Source organism: Lactuca virosa, chromosome 1, assembly GCF_052849685.1.
Source record: "Lactuca virosa cultivar CGN04683 chromosome 1, Lactuca_virosa_CGN04683_v6, whole genome shotgun sequence".
Lineage (NCBI taxonomy): Eukaryota > Viridiplantae > Streptophyta > Magnoliopsida > Asterales > Asteraceae > Lactuca > Lactuca virosa.
In genome coordinates this window covers 42,855,719-42,875,588 of record NC_136426.1, presented here as the reverse complement: position 1 = coordinate 42,875,588, position 19,870 = coordinate 42,855,719, and the positions used below count along the sequence as shown (strand labels likewise).

Below are 19,870 nucleotides of genomic sequence, written 5' to 3'. Positions count from 1 at the left end.
AAATTCATAAGGGAGGAGGCTAGGGTTTTCAAAACCCTAACCCTAATTTCGATTAGGGTTCTTTGGAGGCTAGGGTTTTCGAAAAAACCCTTTGATCCAAAACCCTAGAAATCAAAAGATTGGCCTTTAGGGTTTAATAGCTATAAACCCTAATTTGCAATTCAACAATTGTAGCAATTCAATTTAAAACAACAATGTCTCTGATACCACTGATGGGTTTTAGGTAAAACAAATAAACTAGAAAAACAATTCCTAAGTTCACATGCAACCTACTTTGGATCTATGTTTTAACTATTGAACATATAACTTTGAATTGCAAAACAAGAACCCTAGAGGAGAGAGGCTATTTTCGAAAATAGTAAACTAGGGTTTAGGGTTTACATACCTTTCAATTGTTATAGCAAACAATTGATATTCCCTTGATCTTGATCTTGATCTTCTTGGAAGCTTTAGCACCACAAGTGTAATGCCTCTAATGGAATCACACCCAATGACTAGCAAGAAGGAAAGTAGAAGAGAGAGAGAGGAGAGGGAGTATGCAAAATCTCGGCCTTAGGGTTTCTTCAAAAGAAAGAGTCACCAAAAACATGAACCAGGAGGCTCCTTATATAGCTGAGGGATCTAGGGTTTAAGGGAAACCCTAGTTATCCTTTGCTTAGGGCCTAAGCAAACCCAAGGGCCTTATCCAAGCCCCTATGGACGAAATTATTAGGGTTTCCCCTAAAGATTTCGTCCACCCTCTTCCAAGGGGGTTCTAGAGCCTTCCACTCAACTATTAGATAATTGCAAACTAGTCCCTGCACCTTATAATTAATTCTTTTAACCCCAAAATCAATTCTGATTAATTTCTGGCTAACAATTAATTAAACATAATGATTTCTAATTAATATATTAATCCATTAACATATTAATAAATCATTTATATATATATATTAATTAATCTTATAAATTAATATCTCTCCTTTCATAATTTCCTTGTCCAGTTGCTAGGTTGAGGGCAACCCAAAAGGACTCTGCTGCTATCAATTCAAGTACATACCAATTATAGTTAAGGGCTTAGACACCTAATCCAACAGTTTCAAGGTTCAACAACTTCAAGGAATTAATTGTTATTGCTATATAACAATTAAAGGTTAGTCTACTATCTCTTGTTATTAATTTCGAAATTAGTAGATGCCTCCTAGGGTTTATTCTTTTGTGTTCAATACTTACATGTCCAATAGTGAAAACATAGATCCTACATATTAGAGTTGCATGTACACATAGGGATTGTTTGTTATGCTCAAAACCCATCACCTGGTCAATGACGAGCCTATAAATAGCTCATTTGTGTTCAACCATTCCTCACAATTCCAAATCTCTCTCTCTCTCTCTCTCTCTCTCTCTCTCTCTCTCTCTCTCTCTCTTTCTCTGTCTCTCTTTCTCTCTCTCTATCTATCTATCTTTCTCTCTCCTTCGATTTCACGTCCTTTGGTTGGAATCTTTCCTTAGTAGTTAGAATATCCTGGCAAGTTTAGAACTCCCTAGGAGCCCGACATCTAGTAGCTATCAGCCCAGAATTCTGCCAGTGCAAATTTCCCGGTTTTGCTAAAACCTCGGTAAGTTAAGCTACACTCTATCCTTTTCAGTTTAACTTATATTTATAGTCATAATTCATTATTATGAACCTATAAATAAGATTTATCAGTGATTCCAAATCGTTATACTGATTGATCTACTTACGGGAGAGGTGTCTAGAATGGTCACGTTGGCTTGGTTGTTGGATTTCAGAAAGACTATATGTCGAAATGGTCATGCCTTCCAACTGTATTGCATGGCTGATCCTTATAGAACTATCAGTATTCATTGGAATGATTGATAGGTCTAGACTATTTTCAGTCGTAGAATCGTAGACTTATACTTAGTGTTAATGATACTAGGTCACGTCAAAGCAAAGGTCAGTAGTTAGAAGCGAAGCTCTGCCCGAATTTCGATTCATTCACTTTATCAAGTGAGTGCATAGTTAGTATCATCTTACACATAGATATAAAGTATTTAAGATAATTACATGCTATATGTGTCTATTATCTGTGTTCCTGTTATCTATGCTAGATGAACGATTTATACATGTTTTACTCGATTTTAAATTGTATATGTATTTTATTAGCTATAAATATGTTAGGTAAAGATGGGTAGATATAAGATGACATAGATGATGAGAGGTGAAAGGTGATCTAGATGATGAGAGATGAAAGATGATATAGATGATTAGATAACGACTACAGACTATTCTAGACAGTCCAGTGGAACGCTAGCAGGCTCGCAACCTGTAGGTGTTTTTGAACTTAGTGTTCACCAGGTGTACTCCATCCCCCCTGGTTGCCTTACTGACATATATTGTTATGGACTCCCCTAAGCATTATTGTCTATCCCGAAGATGATCCTTAGGATATGTCCCTTGAAATTAGATGTTAGGGACAGAGAGTGAGGATAATGGGAAGGGGTAATCGGGTTGATGATTTGATAATAATAAATAAAGATTTAATTATTGTGGGTTGAAAACCATATGTGCTCACCAGGCCCCCAAGCCTAACCCACTCAGTTTCTTATATTATAGGTAGTGGCACAAGAGCATAGGTGTGATGATATTATGAGAGATTTATGGATGCCTATAGGCCAGTAGTTTAGATAAACTAGTGTAAGGTCTGTATTATTTCGTTTATGCTTATGTATTGTATCGACAATGACATCCCAATGTTTTTAATATAAATAAAATATGTTTCTTCGGAAATGTTTTGATAATATCATTATCATGTTTTTGGGAACAAATTCTGCAATATTATTCTTTTAATGATACTCTGATTTCAAAATAAGCATAAATAAATCGGTCTTTCTGACCGTGAAATTGGGGATGTCACAGAGAGGTCGGTTAGGGATAAAAACCAAACCATAAGCAAAACAATCGGTTAATCAAATTCCTTAACCCACTAATTGTCGTTATTCTTGTAGTGACCATTGAGTATCGGTTAATATTGGTTTCTGTTATCGGTTATAGTCATTAATGGGGTTTGGTTATCGGTTAATATTAGTTAACCATTATGATGAAAACTGATAGTAAAAAAGGAAAAAATACATTGTCATCAAAAATTAAAAGCAGAAAATGCATTGCTATTAAAAGAATTTAAATTAAAAACTACATTGCTATTAAAAAATGGAAAAATCTAAACACTAGTAAATCAATGGGCGTGTTCGGCACGGAGCGTTTGAGAGCTTCTAGATTCTAGCGTTTGACAAAACGCTTCGTTTTAAATAGAAAGTTTTGTTTGGCACTACAAGCTTCTAGTGTTTAGTTTAAACAAAACGCTTCAAATCCAAATGCTACTTCATGTAGCGTTTAACAAAACGCTATAAGCTATAAGCTACTCGCTACCCGTTACTACCAGCTAATTTTGCCGAACACGTCCAATGTATGATAAAAGCACTATTGCGCTAAAATCAAGTTTTGTGAGATAAACATCTTAGGATTTTAAGTCGTTTAATTATAGTAGTTTTAATACTTTATTTGTAAATGAGTAGATTTGAAATTGAATATAGAACAATTATGCTATTTTATTTATTAATAGTGACGTTTCAAACAAAATGGCTGTTAAGACTAAGAGGGTTAAGTTAAAATACTGTCGTGGCTTAGTAAGAATATGCATTTTATTTCATGAAAAAATAGGGGTACATGGAGAAGTAATGCTTTTTACAGTAAACTCAACATCGATTCCTTATAGTAATTAACTATTTACTATTTAGAAATACTCTATAAACTGGTTTCATATACTATGTGCTCTGTAGCAAGTTAATGTTCTCTCACTCATTTACCATTTGGTTTCATTTTTAGCTAATAGTTCGGTTCGGTTAAAGGTGGGTCGTCGGTTTTCCATGATAACCAAAACCGAACCGTATATAACCTATTAACAAAATTTAGAAACCGCATCACCACTTTTAATAATGGTTCCGTTATATTGGTTAAATAGTTCACATGTAAACAACAAATAAACTTTGACTTTGAAGGTCAAATGATCTACATTACAACTTGAAATTTGATATAGAAGTGTAAATCTGGGGCAACTGCTCACACTGCCCCTATGCTAGATCTGCCCTGATACAAAGCCAATTAGGCGTTGTCCGATTGTCAAGTGTATTACTTTAGATAAGGCGTTTCTACGTAAAATGAAAAAGGGTAAAACTTCATACAAGGACTTAGTTCTCCAGCCGACCCTCGAAAATCTGAAACACAGGGCATTGATGCACAGAAGTCACTCCCTCTGCCAATGCATGTAAAGGTAGTACATGTGTTAAAACAGTTGGTAGTACTTGTTTATTCTTTAAAGAATGCTAATGGGTTCATTGAGCTCGATGGGCAGTAAAAGCATGGTGAAGGACCACGCTTGAAAACTGGGCAATGTCCCTTTAAACCAGAAGTGAGATTGTGGTCCCAAACATAAAAAAATACTATTTAAATTAGAGTTAAGGACAAAAGGGGAAGGTCCCAAGAACATTCAACTTCTACTTACGGATAAAAAGAGCACGAAAAGCGCATAGTTAAGGTTACCCTTTTCCCGTAAATGTAATCTAAGACTGGTAGGATCTTTCGACATATGATGATTAGCTACTACAGTTCCCTGGAGGACATCTGTTTTTGTCACGACTTGCCGACACTTCTTTGTGGATTGTTTTTTAATTGTTTCTTGTGCAATCCGCATGGAAATAAAACTCCATTCATATCTATGTTCATGATGAGGTGCTTGGATTTTATCCACTAATTCATGAGCTTAACACTTCAACTTTCAAGGTTTAAACAAGAAGATAAAGGGTCACTTTTTCATGTTTAACCTCAATCTTGTTCATATCGTCTTGGTTTGGTTCTCTCGACTGACCATGTAATCAAATTTCATCAGCAAACGATTAAATGTTTGGAGAACTGTTTGTCTATATGAAACGATAATTTCATAGGAACTAAATGATTTATGCAATATTCTGTAGCTAATCTAAAAAAAACTACGTTCTGATTTAGTTTGTCTTTCACGTGTTACTAGTTTTCTATTGTTTTTCTTTATGTTTGTTTTTCTATCATGATTAGGATTTCATGTGGATTCATATCCTAAGAGTAAAGAGGCCCATCATATCAGAAGATCAGAAATTTCCGTGACACTGAAAAGCAGAACTTGAAATAACTTGAATGTTTATCCGGTATTTAACATTTATAATGTAGGGGTCATGAATATAGTGAAATATACATTTGCCTTCAATGGATTAAATTGAATTATAATGGGATGTCAACTTGATATTTGATAAAAAGTTCAATAGTTACTTAACTAATGACAAAAAATTAAACTTTTTAATTCTTAACTAAATATCATAAATTAGGTTTTGTAATCTTTTATTAATTTTGTTTTAAGTATTCTATTTTTTAAGATTTCAATCTTTTCAATTTTGGACGTCTTAAAACGTGTCTTATCATTTTGTATATATCTCCTTTTATCATTTTTTGTTATTCTACAATCATAAAGAAAATATAATACGATAGAACACCTCTTATCATTTTGGGGTCACTCGATTGATGCCTACATAATTTCTTTATTTAAAAATATATAGAGTAAAATAAAATAAAATAAAAGACAAAATTACAAAAATGATCCTAACAAAGTCGGTCACTATTAATTTTTTTTATGCAAATAGCCATTGTGGTTTGCAAAACTTGCACAAATGGCCCTTTTTACTAACGTCGTTAGTATTCAGCCGTTAGAGACTTAATTAGTAAGGGCACTTTCATATTTTCAAGTATAAAGGGACTGGATTCACTAATTTGGGTAAACCAGGGACCATTTTTGTAATTCGTCTTAAAATGATAAGAATAACAGGGACCATTTTTGTAATTCGTTTTACATAAAATATGTTTTTTTATGTATTTAAAAAAATACTTTTTCGTATAATATGTTATTACATTGCTATAATCCTAAAACATATTTGTACATTTTCATATAAAAATACGTTTTTTTTTCTTTCACATAGAAAAAAAATTTACGTATTTATTTTATGTAAAATATGTTTTTTATATATTTAAAAAATACATTTTCGTATAAAATGTTTTACGTAAAAACATTAAGAACATGATAAAATAACGTAAAAATATGTTTTAGGATCAAATCAAAACGACTTATATTTTTTACGTAATGCAAACTAAAGACGTTAACATAACGTAAAAATACGTTTTCGTATAATATGTTATCACGTTAACGTTTTTACGTAAAAAATACTTGCATATTCGCTTTAAATCAACTAAAGACGTTATCTTAATTTAAAAATGTGTTTTCGTATAATATAGTATCTTAAAATCGTATTTTTACGAAAACGCATTTTAAGATAAAATATTTAACATAACGTATTTTTACGAAAACACATAAAAACATCTTATACAAAAACACATTTCGTATAACTAATTTTTTAAGATAATATATTTAGCTGATTTAAGATAACATATTATAAACGTTACGTATATATTTAAGATAACATATTATACGAAACATTTTTTTACGTTATATTATTACGTTCTTAATGTTTTTACGTAAAAAAAATAGTTGTAGTTTTGCTTTAAACCAACTAAAGACGTTAACATAAGTTAAAAATATATATTTTCGGATTATAACATTGTAATAACATTTTATACGAAAATGTATTTTTTAACTATATAAAAAAACATATTTTACATAAAATAAATACGTAAAAAAATCTACGTGAAAGAAAAAAAAATGTATTTTTATATGAAAAAGTAAAAATATGTTTTAGGATCATAACAATGTAATAACATATTATACGAAAACGTATTTTCTTTAATACATAAAAAAATATATTTTATGTAAAACAAATACGTAAAAAAACAAATAAATTGTTTGTAATTCTTTTTTACAATACGTAAAAAGATATTTTGTTTTAATAAAAAAAAATTTTAGTAAAAATATGTTTTTTTTATTTTTTTATTAGTAAGTATTTACGATTTTAGATAATATTAATTAATTTTCGGAAATATAAAACAAATTTGGCTCTAGTCTAGTAGGTTAGAGCTTTGGTTGAATAGGGAGAAGGTCCCAAGTTTGAATCCTCTTCCCCTCATTTTCTATCATTCTTATCATTTTATGACGAATTACAAAAATGACCCTTGTTGTTTACCCAAAGTGGCGAATCCAGACCCTTTATATACTTGAAAAGACGAAAATGTGTTTACTAATTCAGTCCCTAACGGCGTTAGTTAAAAGGGCCATTTGTGCAAGCTTTGCAAACTTTTGGCAAACCACAAGGGCTATTTGAATCAAAAAAATTAGCAGTGACTAACTTTGTTACTTTTGGCAAACCACTGGGACCATTTTTGTAATTTTGTCATAAAGAAAATACAATCATAAGAAATTATAATGACAAAATTGCAAAAATGGTCCCTGTGTTTGGCAAAATTATGCGACTTTGGTCCAAATCGATACCTTGATGCACCACTGGTCCAAAATTGGATTTTTCCATTGTTTTTGGTCCCTCACACTAACTTCCGTCCATATGCTCCGTTACGTGCAATATAGACGGGGGTATTTTTCGTCTTTCCACCTCTATATCATCGATTACCGCCATATTGAATGATATACACAGTTAATGACCCTTCACTCTACCCACTAAACCCACTTTGTTGATCGAAAACCCTAATCGTTCCTTGAAATCCTGCATTTGATCATCAACTTCAATCGTAAGTTCAAATCCACGAGTATGCTCCAAATGTGGGAAATCAGGCTAAGAAATCAGTGTTTTGATGCAATCCGAATTTACGGTAACGTACTCTGTTTCTTACATATTTCTTTGAAACAAAAAAAAATCTTTTACAATCCATATAAAGTAATGTTTTTTTGGTTTGGTTCATGATTTTTACAGAAGGATATCCCACGATGTTCACTATTGAGCTCCATCATGGAGGGAGGTTCACAAAATTCCCAGGGATAAGCTACATTGAAGGAAAATTAGACCACGTTGACTTGGTAGACATGGATGAGTTCTCTGTGCATGAGTTGGACGAGGTGATGCTGAAGCTTGGTTATGAGGTACCACCAGTCATTTACTACCACTATCAATTACCAAATGGAGATTTGGAGTTTGGTCTTAGAGCTCTGGGGAATGATGTTGATGTACTTAGTCTTGCACAGTACATTGAACATCATAAGATCATCAAGGTATACACTGAACATAATGAAACTAAGTTACTTACATACTTTATGTCTCCAAGAGTTAAACCTAGGGTCATAATTGAGGAAATAGCAGATGATGTGCCCATACCAAAATCAAATTCAGCAGTGGTTGATTTGCATCCAGTAAACCAAAACCAGGAAGATGTCCTAAATCTTGAATTGTGTTTGGTAAAGTATGAGACACCCGAATACAATTCAAATATGAGATTGAGGTTAGTTGAAGGGAGTCAATCATGTAGTAAGAAATTGTGTTTCAACTTGGAACACACTGCAACTGTTGGTGATCAAGATGCACATGTTGAAATTGGTAATGAAGGTGCAAATATTAGTGATCAAGGTATAGAAATTCATGATCAAGGTGCACCTGTTGGTGATCAAGATACAGAAGTTCATGATCAAGGTGCAAATCTTGGTGACCAAGAAGTAAATACAGGAGTGTTTGATACCTTTGATGACCAACCATTTCAATTTGAAGACTTTGATCCTTTCTTTGATCAATATACTTTTAATGATGGTAATGATCAGAGTATGGGAGTTGGTGCAGAACTTGGCACAGGACTAGGTGAATTTCAATTTGAAAGTGAGGGAGTTTGTGAAGGACTTGGTGAAGGAGGTAGTGAAGGGGGTAGTGAAGGAGATAGTGAAGGGGGTAGTGAAGGGAGTGAGGAAGATAGTGACTTTCTTGAAGATGAAGAAAATTATGTAAGTGATATTGAGGTGGACATGAGTGATTTCTATATGAATGTTGATCTAGATGTTGAATATGTTGACAGAGGAAAGGGTGTTGAGACTGAAAATGAAGTTGTTGATACTGAAGATGTTGAAGATGTTGAAGATGTTGAAGTAATTGATAATGATGAATGGGACTCATTAGGTGAAGATATTGATGATGAAAGGAGGAAAGCAATATTAAAACAGATGGTGAAGGAGAAGAAGTGCTCTCTTGGGGAAGTCCATGCAGTTACTTTTCAAGTGGGTCAAAAGTATAAAAGTAAAAAGGAAATTAATGACAAAGTCAATAAACTTGCCATTCAGACTAGAAGGAATCTTGGCTTCAAGAAAAACGACAAAACAAGGCTTAGGGTTGTGTGTAAAGGTAATGTACCTAATGTAAATGCAAGTGGGGTAGGTAAGGGCAATAAAGTGAATTGTTCTTGGTCAATGCAGACTTCAAGGTCAAAAGATAGTGATTAGTATGTGAAAACTTTACTGGACAAACATACTTGTGTTCAAACTAGAAAACTTTGGGCTTGCACTGCGAAGTATATATCTGCAGAAATCTTAGACATGGTCGAGTCTAACCCTACAGTACCCCTTCGAAGCATTCAAGACCAAGTTCAGAAGAGGCTTCAAGTTGGTGTGTCCATACACAAAGTACAGAGGGCAAAAGCAACATCTACAAAGCAAGTGAGTGGTGACTACACAAAGCAATACGAGGTGTTAAGAGATTATCTTATGGAACTACAAGCAACTAATGTGGGTACAACTGTGAAGCTTGAGGTTGTTAATGAGCCTAACAGTGCTAGAGAAACAAGGAAGTTTAAAAGGGTGTATATTTGCTTAGGGGCATTAAAGAAAGGGTTTAAAGCAGGAAAAAGGTACTATTTTCTTCTTTTTGTATTACTAGAATGCTTGGGAGATGACTTAGAGTTGTACTCAAATTCTAACTTTACTTTCATGAGTGATAGACAAAAGGTACTATTTTCTTCTTTTTGTATTACTAATAGTTCATTTGTATATGAATGTTGCAATGATTATGTGGGATAATCCTTTACAAGGACTCTTACCTGCTATTGCACAACTATACCCACAAGCTGAGCATCGATTCTGTCTAAGACATATTTATGAGAACATGAGGAAAAATGGAAAACAAAAGAGTATAAAGATCACTTATGGCAGTGTGCAATAGCAACCACAGTACCAGAATTTGAACACTACATGAATGAACTTAACAAGTTTGATAAGGATGCTTTTGAGTGGTTGAAGAAAATCCCCCCTCACCATTGGGCCAGAAGCCACTTTTCAGGTTATATTCCCTACCTTAGGTGAAGCTTTACTAGTTCTCATTGTATATGATTTAGTTCATATAATGTTCTTGTTTAATACAGGCAGAGCAGGATCAGATATATTGCTCAACAATTTGTGTGAGGTTTTCAACAGTAAGATTATTCATGGTAGGAATAAGCCCATCATAAGTTGTCTTGAGTACATCAGGCAGTACCTTATGAAGAGGATCTGCAATGTGAAGAAAGTGATGTCCAAAGCTCCAGGTCCACTCACTCCAACAGCATCAAAGTTACTTGAGAGAAATAGGGAAGCTTCAGTCCAATATAGAGCTAGATGGAATGAGACTGCAAAGTATGAAGTTTATGGTCCTTGGCATGACCAGCATGTGGTTGACATGACAAATATGTCATGTACATGTAGAAGGTGGGAATTGAATGGGATTCCATGCAGACATGTCATAGCTACAATACATGAAATGGCTGATAGTGGAGACAAAGTTGGGGAGCTTTACACTTATGTCAACAAAGTGTATTGGCTTCGAACATGGAATGAAGCTTACTCTTACACTGTGGACCCTATAAAGGGTAGATCCGTGTGGCCAAAAAGTACCTGTCCATTTCAATTAACACCACCACCACATCAAATTCAACCTGGGAGACCTAAGACCAAGAGAAAGAGAAGTGCAGATGAAAAATATGATAGACAGATGCATAATCATGGTGCAAGTGAACCTGAAAAACTTACCAGAAAGTTTGTTAGTGTCAGGTGTGGGAAGTGCAACAATAGGGGTCATAACTTAAGGACTTGCAAGGGTGAAGGTGGGAATGCAGGAAGCAATCAAGGAGGGAATGCAGGAAGCAGTCAAGGAGGGCATGCATGAAGCAGTCAAGGAGGGAATGGAGGTGGCAGTCAATGCAGGAATTAGTGTATTTTGTTTAAAAACTTATCTTTTGGTTTAGCACCACTTTTGTGCATTTGGATGTAATGGTTTAAAAGTAGTTTGTTGTAATGGTTTTATTTTGGTCTTTTAGCCCTTTTGGTCATGAAACTAATGTCAACATTTTGTAATTGTTGAAGAATGATGTTTATGGTTTATACCAACTTTGTTGTCATGTTTATGGAACACATTTATGGTTATAACAACTTTCTTCTGAAACAACAAATAAACATTAACATTAGGTGATAACTGCAATACATTGTCATTACATCCTTGAAAAGGGTACCCATTTCTGAAGTTGTCCAAAATAACCCTAAATTGATATTACAATATCAAATACCAAAAACTACCACATTCCCCTGTTACAATTTCATAAGACAAAAACACCCAAAATTACATGCAACTACAGGGGTCCCTAATTCCTTATTACTAAATGAAAAGCACCCAAACCACCACAAATAGTAACCAACTTGCAAACAAACACATCTTCAATTTTGCCACTTGATAGTTTGCATTGTTGATATTCCTCAATAATCCGGGTATTATCAACATAGATCTTGCACACGTTGGAGGATCAATCCATCCTAAGAATTTGCATCTGGAACCCTTCACGTAAAAAAAACCCTAAAAATGAGGGTGATTTTCCAAAATGAGGGTAAAATAGCAAAATCGAACACTTACCTGTTGAGGGCAGGAAAGAAACCTCCGACCAGGGTTTGCTGATGTCCAGGAGGTGCGAACCACCGCGTCCCTACCACAGAAACACATCACCATTTTAATTTTTGATCTCTAAGAAATTGTGAACACAGAGTAGGAAGAGTATGAAGCTCGTGAAGTTGAAGATGGAAGAGTGATGTAGCTCTGCTTTTATTTTGAATAAGGTTGCAAAAAAGGTCCCTGTAAGTGGAAAGACGAAAATATCCCCATCTATATTGCAGGTAACGGAGCATATGGACGGAAGTTAGTGTAAGGGACCAAAAACAATGGAAAAATCCAATTTTGGACCAGTGGTGCATCAAGGTATCGTTTTGGACCAAAGTCGCATATTTTGCCAAACACAGGGACCATTTTTGCAATTTTGTCAATTATAATTAAAGACACAAAAATATTTATAGTTTATAATTTTAGATAAAAACAATTTGGACAAATTATATTATATTTTCAGGTATTTTAGTTTTTATTTAATGTATTTTTTATATTAAGTGTATTTTTAGTTAACTTATTTTTAGATATAATATAAAATGATTAACAAATAAATATTATTTTTATAAATATATTAAGTTGTAAAGTTCAATGTATTGTGGAAATTAAAATAATATAGTTGTATGTGATTAATCATGTGTCAATTCATTTAACAATACGTAACATTTTAAAGTAGGAGTGTTAAATAAATATATGAAACTGAGGCGTGGAGGTGGGGAGATTTGTTATAAATTTTGTACGAAAATAATATTTCTACCCTAGCAATTTGAACCAAAGACAGTTCCTCATTTTGATGTTTCAAGTTATGTTTGAAGTTTTTCCATGATGGAGGCAGTTTGTCAATGATGGTTGACACAACAATGGATTCATATATATTCATACGGTGTAGTTTAAACTGACTGTATATGCCAAAGAGTTCATTGTATTGTTCAGTGACAGACCTTGAATCGTCCATCTTATAATTGTTAAAGTCACTGGCTAGAAACTTCTTGCTATAAGCATCCTCAGTAATATATTTCAATTCAAGGGTGTCCCACAACTCCTTGGCACACAAGGCTTCACTATGGATATCAAATAAAGCATCAGACATACCGTTCAAAATGTGACATTTGCAGATGTAGTCATCGTTCTCCCACTTCTGTCTCCTCCTTATCTCTTCAATTGTCTCAATAGCACCTTCCTCAGGCTCCGATGGTCTTGGAGTAGTCAGTACATATGATGCTTTTAGAGTAGTTAGCATGAAGTTCATCTTCTTCTTCCACCGCTTGAAGTCGACACCTTCGAACTTCTCCAGCTTTGCAAACTTAGTGGTCAGCTCGTGGATTGAGTCACCCATCTCCAGGAACAGAGAATATCAGTTCGATTGTAGGAAAATATAGGGTTTGTAGTGGAGATCTGGATACCAACTTGGATCGTGAAAACACTTTCTGAACTGATATTTCTACCCTATGTCTGGGTTGCAAGAAATTCAGCCTAGGATAATCCAAGTGGACACTTACGATTCTAGGCACAGAAATTGTAAGCCAATTTGCTAGAAAGATTCTGTGAGTGTATGAAAACCGAGAGCTAATTTTCGTGTGTGTCCTTCTTCCCAAAAGGAAGAGTCTTTATATAATAAACGAGATTAGGGTTTCATTAGGGTTGGGTCGTCATCAGTTCCTTTGGAAACCCCGAACCCAGGGGCGCTGCCCCCAGACCCCCGACTTGTCGTCGAACCGGCTTCTAATTCGATCTTATACATGTGTGCACTCCGCACCAACACGTACATATATTAGAGTACAAATTATGAAGCCCCTTAGCTCACATGTTAATTCCAGTTACATAAAATGACATGGTGACAGTAAAATCACCAACAAATTGAACTGTTTTAAATAATACCAATCAACAAATGTTGGTGATTATCTGTTGTTATCGAATTCTTTAGTATGAGAGGGATTATCCTGAGACATGTTGAGCTCAATTTATGTTATATATTGTGAGTTTAGGAGATGCAAAAAGAACATGCCCGCATAAGCTAATTTGATCTCATGAGTATAGGGTCATGGGTCAACGTCCTTGTAGGTTACAATGGATGGCTCCTTTAGCGGTGGTATCCCACCAAAACCAACCGCAATTAACGGTTGCATATCAATATTTATCAGTTTTTAGTTTTGTATATGATGATTTTTCCCATTTCCTCTTTTGGGGTTTAAGGGACACCGCCACTGGTGGCGGTACCTCCAAAATCAACCACAATTAATTGTTTCATACCTATATTTATAGGTTTCGGTTTTGCATATGATGATTTTTCTCATATGTTCTCTTGTTTTTTTGCATGACATCAAGAGGATAATTTTGGATTATCCCAACTTTGATTTCGTGTAACATTTAGTCTATGGACTCAAAATTATAGATTTTGGAAAATATTTGATCATAGTTAGTTCACACATCTTATAATTCTGAGTTGATTCCATGCTTGAAATACCCTTGAGTAATTTTGTGTTTGATCCTTGATCTGGATCCCATTTCCTTTGTATCACTATTTGTCCTCTGATATATATATATATATATATATATATATATATATATATATATATATATATATATATATATATATATAATACAAGGTACTACTTTTTATGATCTTGGATTCAGATCTTATTGCCTTTGTATCAATAGCCCTAGGAGTAATAAGGGAGGGGTAGTTCGAGTGAGACACTTAGGGGTGTTGGTCAACAGCCTTAGGAGGCCAAGACATTTTTGATACCAAGGTCAACAGTCGAATACAAGGTACTACTTTTTATTGCCTTGGATTCAGATATATATATATATATATATATATATATATATATATATATATATATATATATATATATATATATAGAATACAAGGTACTACTTTTTATGATCTTGGATTCAGATCTTATTGCCTTTGTATCAATAGCCCTAGGAGTAATAAGGGAGGGGTAGTTCGAGTGAGACACTTAGGGGTGTTGGTCAACAGCCTTAGGAGGCCAAGACATTTTTGATACCAAGGTCAACAGTCTCGGAGACCCGGGTGAGACATTCGGTATATGGCAATTAGACATTTAGTATAGGATTATCACTAAAAAAAGAAAAAAAAAAAAAACTTTTGAAAATGTCTTCAAGTTGCCAACAAATGCATTTTATTTTTTAAAAGTGTAACGAAGTCATATTTTCTATATATTTTCTATATATTTACCATCTATCTGAGGTTGGATAGTAACACTTCTTTTCATTTTTACACTTTTGGCCCATATTTTAAATTTAATTAATAGTAAATTTGGTCCAAACATTAAATTTTATTACGAATTCATCCCAAATTTAATTTAATTTACAAATTTTTATTTCTATAATTTTAAGACTTTTCTAGAATTTTTGACAAACTCTTTTAAGATCTTGATCGATATTCCTCATTTCTTCCTTTAACTTAGCTCCAAGGCTGCTCAACATGGACTTGGAGTATAGATATATCGACATTTTCTTGGGTGAACGCCTTGATTGTTTCTTCCATGTCCCTATATTTTCCATTAGTTCTTCAACGAAGAACTCGAGTTGGGAAATACAAGATTTAATTGTTTTATCAAAAGTACTGATATGAGGTCATGACTTGATCTTTGACTTGGATCATTTAGAGTGGCATTTTGGTGGGTATTTTTCTCATTTATGTACTCAATAATCTTACTTTCAAAGGGTCGAGTACGCCATAAAATGAGACTTGAAGGAGGTTTGAAGCACTTGTAGATTGAACCATAACTAAGTGTGTTAAGAGGGGACTTCAACACTCGAATAATGTTTTGTATTTAATATTGGCCTCTAAGATGAAACGAGGACAAATGAAATAGATTTGGTATATTTATAGATGACCTTACATGTTAGCAATAGACATGAAATAAATGGACACCTTCTAGAAATTACAAGGAAACTAAAAGAGTAAAGGACATGTGTTGGAAGAACATGGCCACCTTGGATCGGTCCGTAAACTTTGAGCGGTGACATCCGGCTACCTATTTCTATTTTTCTAGTCCAACGGCTCTATGATGTGAGAATATTGATGCAACGTATCAGATTGTATTTCATGTGCTTCATCATGAGACCAAGCATATTGATATTGATATATGCATTTGGATCTCTAGTACTTCAATATGTTCCTACCATAGGATAGGTTCTTGATATTTTGACCAAAGGTCTTTCAAGTTTCAACTACTCGTTTTGCAATACCTATGATCCAAGTTTCATGTTAGCCACTAGCATTTCACTTGAGGGAAAGTTGGTTAGAAATAAAATTAGTCAAGATCACTTATCTCCCCCAACGAACTTAAGTTACTTTTATATAAATACTTGATTTGTCATATTTGTATTCAATACAACAATATATCATCTACCATTTACCATTTTTTTCACTTGCATTACCTGCTTTCACATCGCACCAAATCCCTCGCCTTTATGACTCCTTATCGGTATATCTTCTCTAAGAAAAGCTTCAAACAATCCTTTCTATGACTCAGACTTCTGAGTAGGACCAAACAAAACAATTGAAAGACATGTGAGGCCACTCTCGTACAATGAGCTATTTTAAGCAAGTAAAAAGGACTAACAAATAAACCATATTCATGAACATACATATACACACATGCATATACATATGCAGTAACAACATCATCATGCTTGTGTTCACCTTTCCCATCATATCATTTATCAATTAACTATTCATACCATATGCATTATTTACCACATAAAGACACTGACAAGATCATAAAACTTGAAAATAACTATGCTTTGCATAAGTATTGTACAAAGATGATATATCAAATGGTCAATCTTTCAAACAAGATTTTACACAAAGAGAGAAAGCGAAAGAGAGACCTTTGAACTCTTGACTGACAGAAAAAAGCTCAAAACATAACAATAATCCCCAGAAATATTAACACTTGCTCATGATCAGTCAAGTTCCTATTCCTTTCCAAAAGCAAAATGAAATCCCCATTCTACCCCTCCTCCTCTACCAAATATCCCATCAAATCAAATCTCCCTCCTTGATCTCTCCAATGCCACAACTTTCGCCCTATAAGCAGCAGCAGCCATAGCAGCAGTCTTGACTCGATCTTCCTGTCCAAACTCACTCGCTTCACTCACATTCCCAAATCTCAACTCAGCAGGAGGAATAAAACAATCCATCGACAACCCAGGAACATTAAAAGCAACTTCTTCAATACTCCAAGCTTCTTCCATTCTCGTCTTTGTATGACTCATAGCTGTTTCACCAAATCTAAAAAGGGTCACAACCGATCTTCCTGAATGAGCAATCATGATTCCTTCAACAGGCCTATAATCATCCAAAAACGAATTGATTGTGGTTTCCCAATAAACAGCATCTCCACCATTCGTTTGGATCCGGGTTAGATGAGAGTCTTCAAGGTGGATCAAGAGCCCCGTTTTTTGGCTGAAATACCCGAATAACACATGTCGGATGATTTCAGCGGGCCCCTCGCTTCGAGCTTTTAGAGTGTGTGGGTCCGCACAGAGCTTTAAGATGAAGCAATCTTCATCGTTGATTTTTTTCTCTCCCGTGCATCTTGCGTGTGTGAACATGCTTGCAGTTGTTCGTGGATCCAAACCCTAATAAAACATTTTAATTTAATTTTTGGAAAAAAATAAAAATAAACTGAGGGATAAAAATAAAGATTTTCAAAATTAATAAATAAAAAATTATGTAACAGATGATGATTTACCTGAAGAGCGCGACGCAAGGGTCTGACTGGTCCTTTGGCGGCGTGAGCACCCAGCCACGGTGTGTGCCGCCAGACGAGCCGCCCATTACAACCGGCGTGAACCTTACTTGCACCGAGTGCGAGTTCCACATACCACATGTCAGGATTCATTTGCCATAACACAAAACCTCCAGATTCTGCTGTTTTTGATGAGTTTCTGTTTTTTATCACTTTTGTTGCAGTTTCTATATCAAATGCCAACATCTTCACTTTCCCCATTGCATACGCGTTGTGAATGGAGTTCTGCAGCTTTTGGCCGCCTGATGCCGCCATGTACTGTTGCAGTATGTATTGTGCTGAAGAAGTTTCCTGCAACCACCGCCACCAAATAGATGATGATGATAATGATGTTGATGATGATGACGACAACAACACAACAACTTCCACCAGAAAATTCTTTATTGCTTAACTTCTATTTGCTTTGCATTTACTCAAAAACCAACCAGAATCTGGTCAAAATCTTGATTCTTGGTATAACAGAATAATCTTGATTAAAAAAAATCTTGAATTTATTATTTCTATTTTTGAAATCGCACAAACATGTAGATCAAAAGAGAGTAAAACTTTTTGAATCATTGTGTTTTGAAAGAATGGGAAAGAGAAAACAAAATTATTAGTTGGAATTTCACTTAAAATAACTAAACAAAATAGGAAAAAAAACAAAAAACAAAAAAATCAAACCATCACATCCACATAATCTAGTTCCATGTTTATGGGGATAGGATACTAATTTACTTGAAGACCCTACCTTAGTATGCTATATATAAACACCAAAGCAATTAATGAATGTTGATTAGCCTAAAATGCACAAATTATGTTAATCACATATCCTTCATATCAATTCAAGAAAGAGAGAGAGAGAGAGAGAGAGGGGGATAAATATTTGACTTTAAATGTCAAACAATCTAATATCCAAGTTGAATTGATGTAATAAATTGTAGCAAGAAAATCAGTACCCATGTAGTATTTCAGAAGCATTTATCAAGAAAATCGAAGTGAGCAAGAATAGAGAGATGGGAACTAACAATGGGGGTGTCTTTGATGCTGAGGTGAGGAAAGGGCTCGGCGTTGCTAACGTGCACTGGTGCAAGCGGCGCACCCAAGACACCAAGAAGCAATCTCAGATCCGAACGTTGATAGGATGCAGAACCCGAACCGGAACTGGTAGCAGCGGACGGAGCACGACATAACTGGCCCTTCATCCAGTGTCCCCATCTCTCTACTTTCGAGGAATCTCCGGCGGCGTCGACCGTCGTCTCATTCGGATCCGGACCTTCTCGGAGCGGTGACAGAGCTTCCAATGGTCTCAAGCTCCCGGATCTTGACATAATCGGTTCGGTTTGAGCCACATGGTGACCTTTCCTCCGCCTGAGTAGACCCGAATTCGGAGACCCGCTTCGGCTCCGGCCAGGTTTCGGTGTTCTATTCCTCGACCTTCCCGGAGACAAGCCTCTGACTACTTCCTCCTTCAATGTAGAAAAAAACCCTTGTTTTTTCTCCATAATTAAGATGAACCCAGATGAGATTTAAGCTCAAATCAGTTAGTGCTCACTGAAAAAAAGCACTAAAAAGAGAGAGAAAGAGAGGAGTATGACGTTTAAGAGAAGCAAAACATGTTGATTGCTTTAAGAATTACAACACAGAGAGAAAGCGAAACAGAGATGATTGATTATAATAATAATAACAATAAAGGGGTTTTTGGTATATAATCGATTAACAAGAACACGAGACAAACGACACTGTTGGTGCTGCCATTGCTCTGAACTTTGTGTCCAATTGTTTAAGAGAGAGAGAGAGAGAGAGAGAGAGAGATGAGGGAGATTGAAAGGTGTATTATACATATAGGTGGTGTGTATCGTATTCGGACCCCTACATCTTACCTAATTTCATAAACATCCCTCCCACATTAATGATCAATCAAACGAATACCCTTTTGATAACATCCACAATATAATCATCTAACCCTATTTCAACTTGATGTTCTAGGTAGATGAATTTTGTATGATAAAGAGTACCCGAAATATAAAAACAAAAAGTTTGAAAATTGGGCATTCTTTTTTTGTTAGTTCTTGAAATGATGTATAATGGATTAACTAACAAAAATTAGGTTATAAAATTGATTGGGTTCTAAAATCACTTTTGTCTCCATCTACTTGTATAGCGACCAGTGAATATTCAACATGCCCATCATTTTCTTCAAATAAAAG

At 34.8% G+C, this 19,870-nt stretch overlaps 2 protein-coding genes across 2 annotated transcripts; one reads left to right on the top strand and one right to left on the bottom strand.

The window, feature by feature from the left end:
- Window positions 1-9,533: 9,533 nt before the first annotated feature.
- LOC145113344 (uncharacterized) lies at window positions 9,534-11,133 on the top strand. The gene is made up of 3 exons (XM_079049448.1): window positions 9,534-9,941; window positions 10,146-10,272; window positions 10,355-11,133. The coding sequence occupies exons 1-3, from the start codon at window positions 9,534-9,536 to the stop codon at window positions 11,131-11,133; spliced, it is 1,314 nt and encodes a 437-aa protein (XP_078905574.1).
- Window positions 11,134-16,648: 5,515 nt separating this feature from the next.
- LOC145115286 (uncharacterized) lies at window positions 16,649-19,501 on the bottom strand. The gene is made up of 3 exons (XM_079051586.1): window positions 18,689-19,501; window positions 17,625-17,972; window positions 16,649-17,511 (listed from the first exon to the last, which is right to left on the bottom strand). Exons 1-3 carry the CDS (start codon window positions 19,163-19,165, stop codon window positions 16,915-16,917), a joined length of 1,422 nt encoding a protein of 473 aa, XP_078907712.1. The 5' UTR covers window positions 19,166-19,501; the 3' UTR covers window positions 16,649-16,914.
- Window positions 19,502-19,870: the final 369 nt, after the last annotated feature.

What these genes read in the sequence shown, in the direction of transcription:
- LOC145115286 (XM_079051586.1), bottom strand. Translation starts at nt 19,165, where the DNA reads ATGGAGAAAAAACAAGGGTTTTTTTCTACATTGAAGGAGGAAGTAGTC. An exon ending in GCATCAAAGACACCCCCATT is followed by an intron (nt 17,973 to 18,688) that starts GTTAGTTCCCAT and finishes CGGTGGTTGCAG; the next exon opens with GAAACTTCTTCAGCACAATA. An exon ending in CCTTGCGTCGCGCTCTTCAG is followed by an intron (nt 17,512 to 17,624) that starts GTAAATCATCAT and finishes ATGTTTTATTAG; the next exon opens with GGTTTGGATCCACGAACAAC.
- LOC145113344 (XM_079049448.1), top strand. Translation starts at nt 9,534, where the DNA reads ATGGTCGAGTCTAACCCTACAGTACCCCTTCGAAGCATTCAAGACCAA. An exon ending in TCATGAGTGATAGACAAAAG is followed by an intron (nt 9,942 to 10,145) that starts GTACTATTTTCT and finishes CACTTATGGCAG; the next exon opens with TGTGCAATAGCAACCACAGT. An exon ending in GGCCAGAAGCCACTTTTCAG is followed by an intron (nt 10,273 to 10,354) that starts GTTATATTCCCT and finishes TGTTTAATACAG; the next exon opens with GCAGAGCAGGATCAGATATA.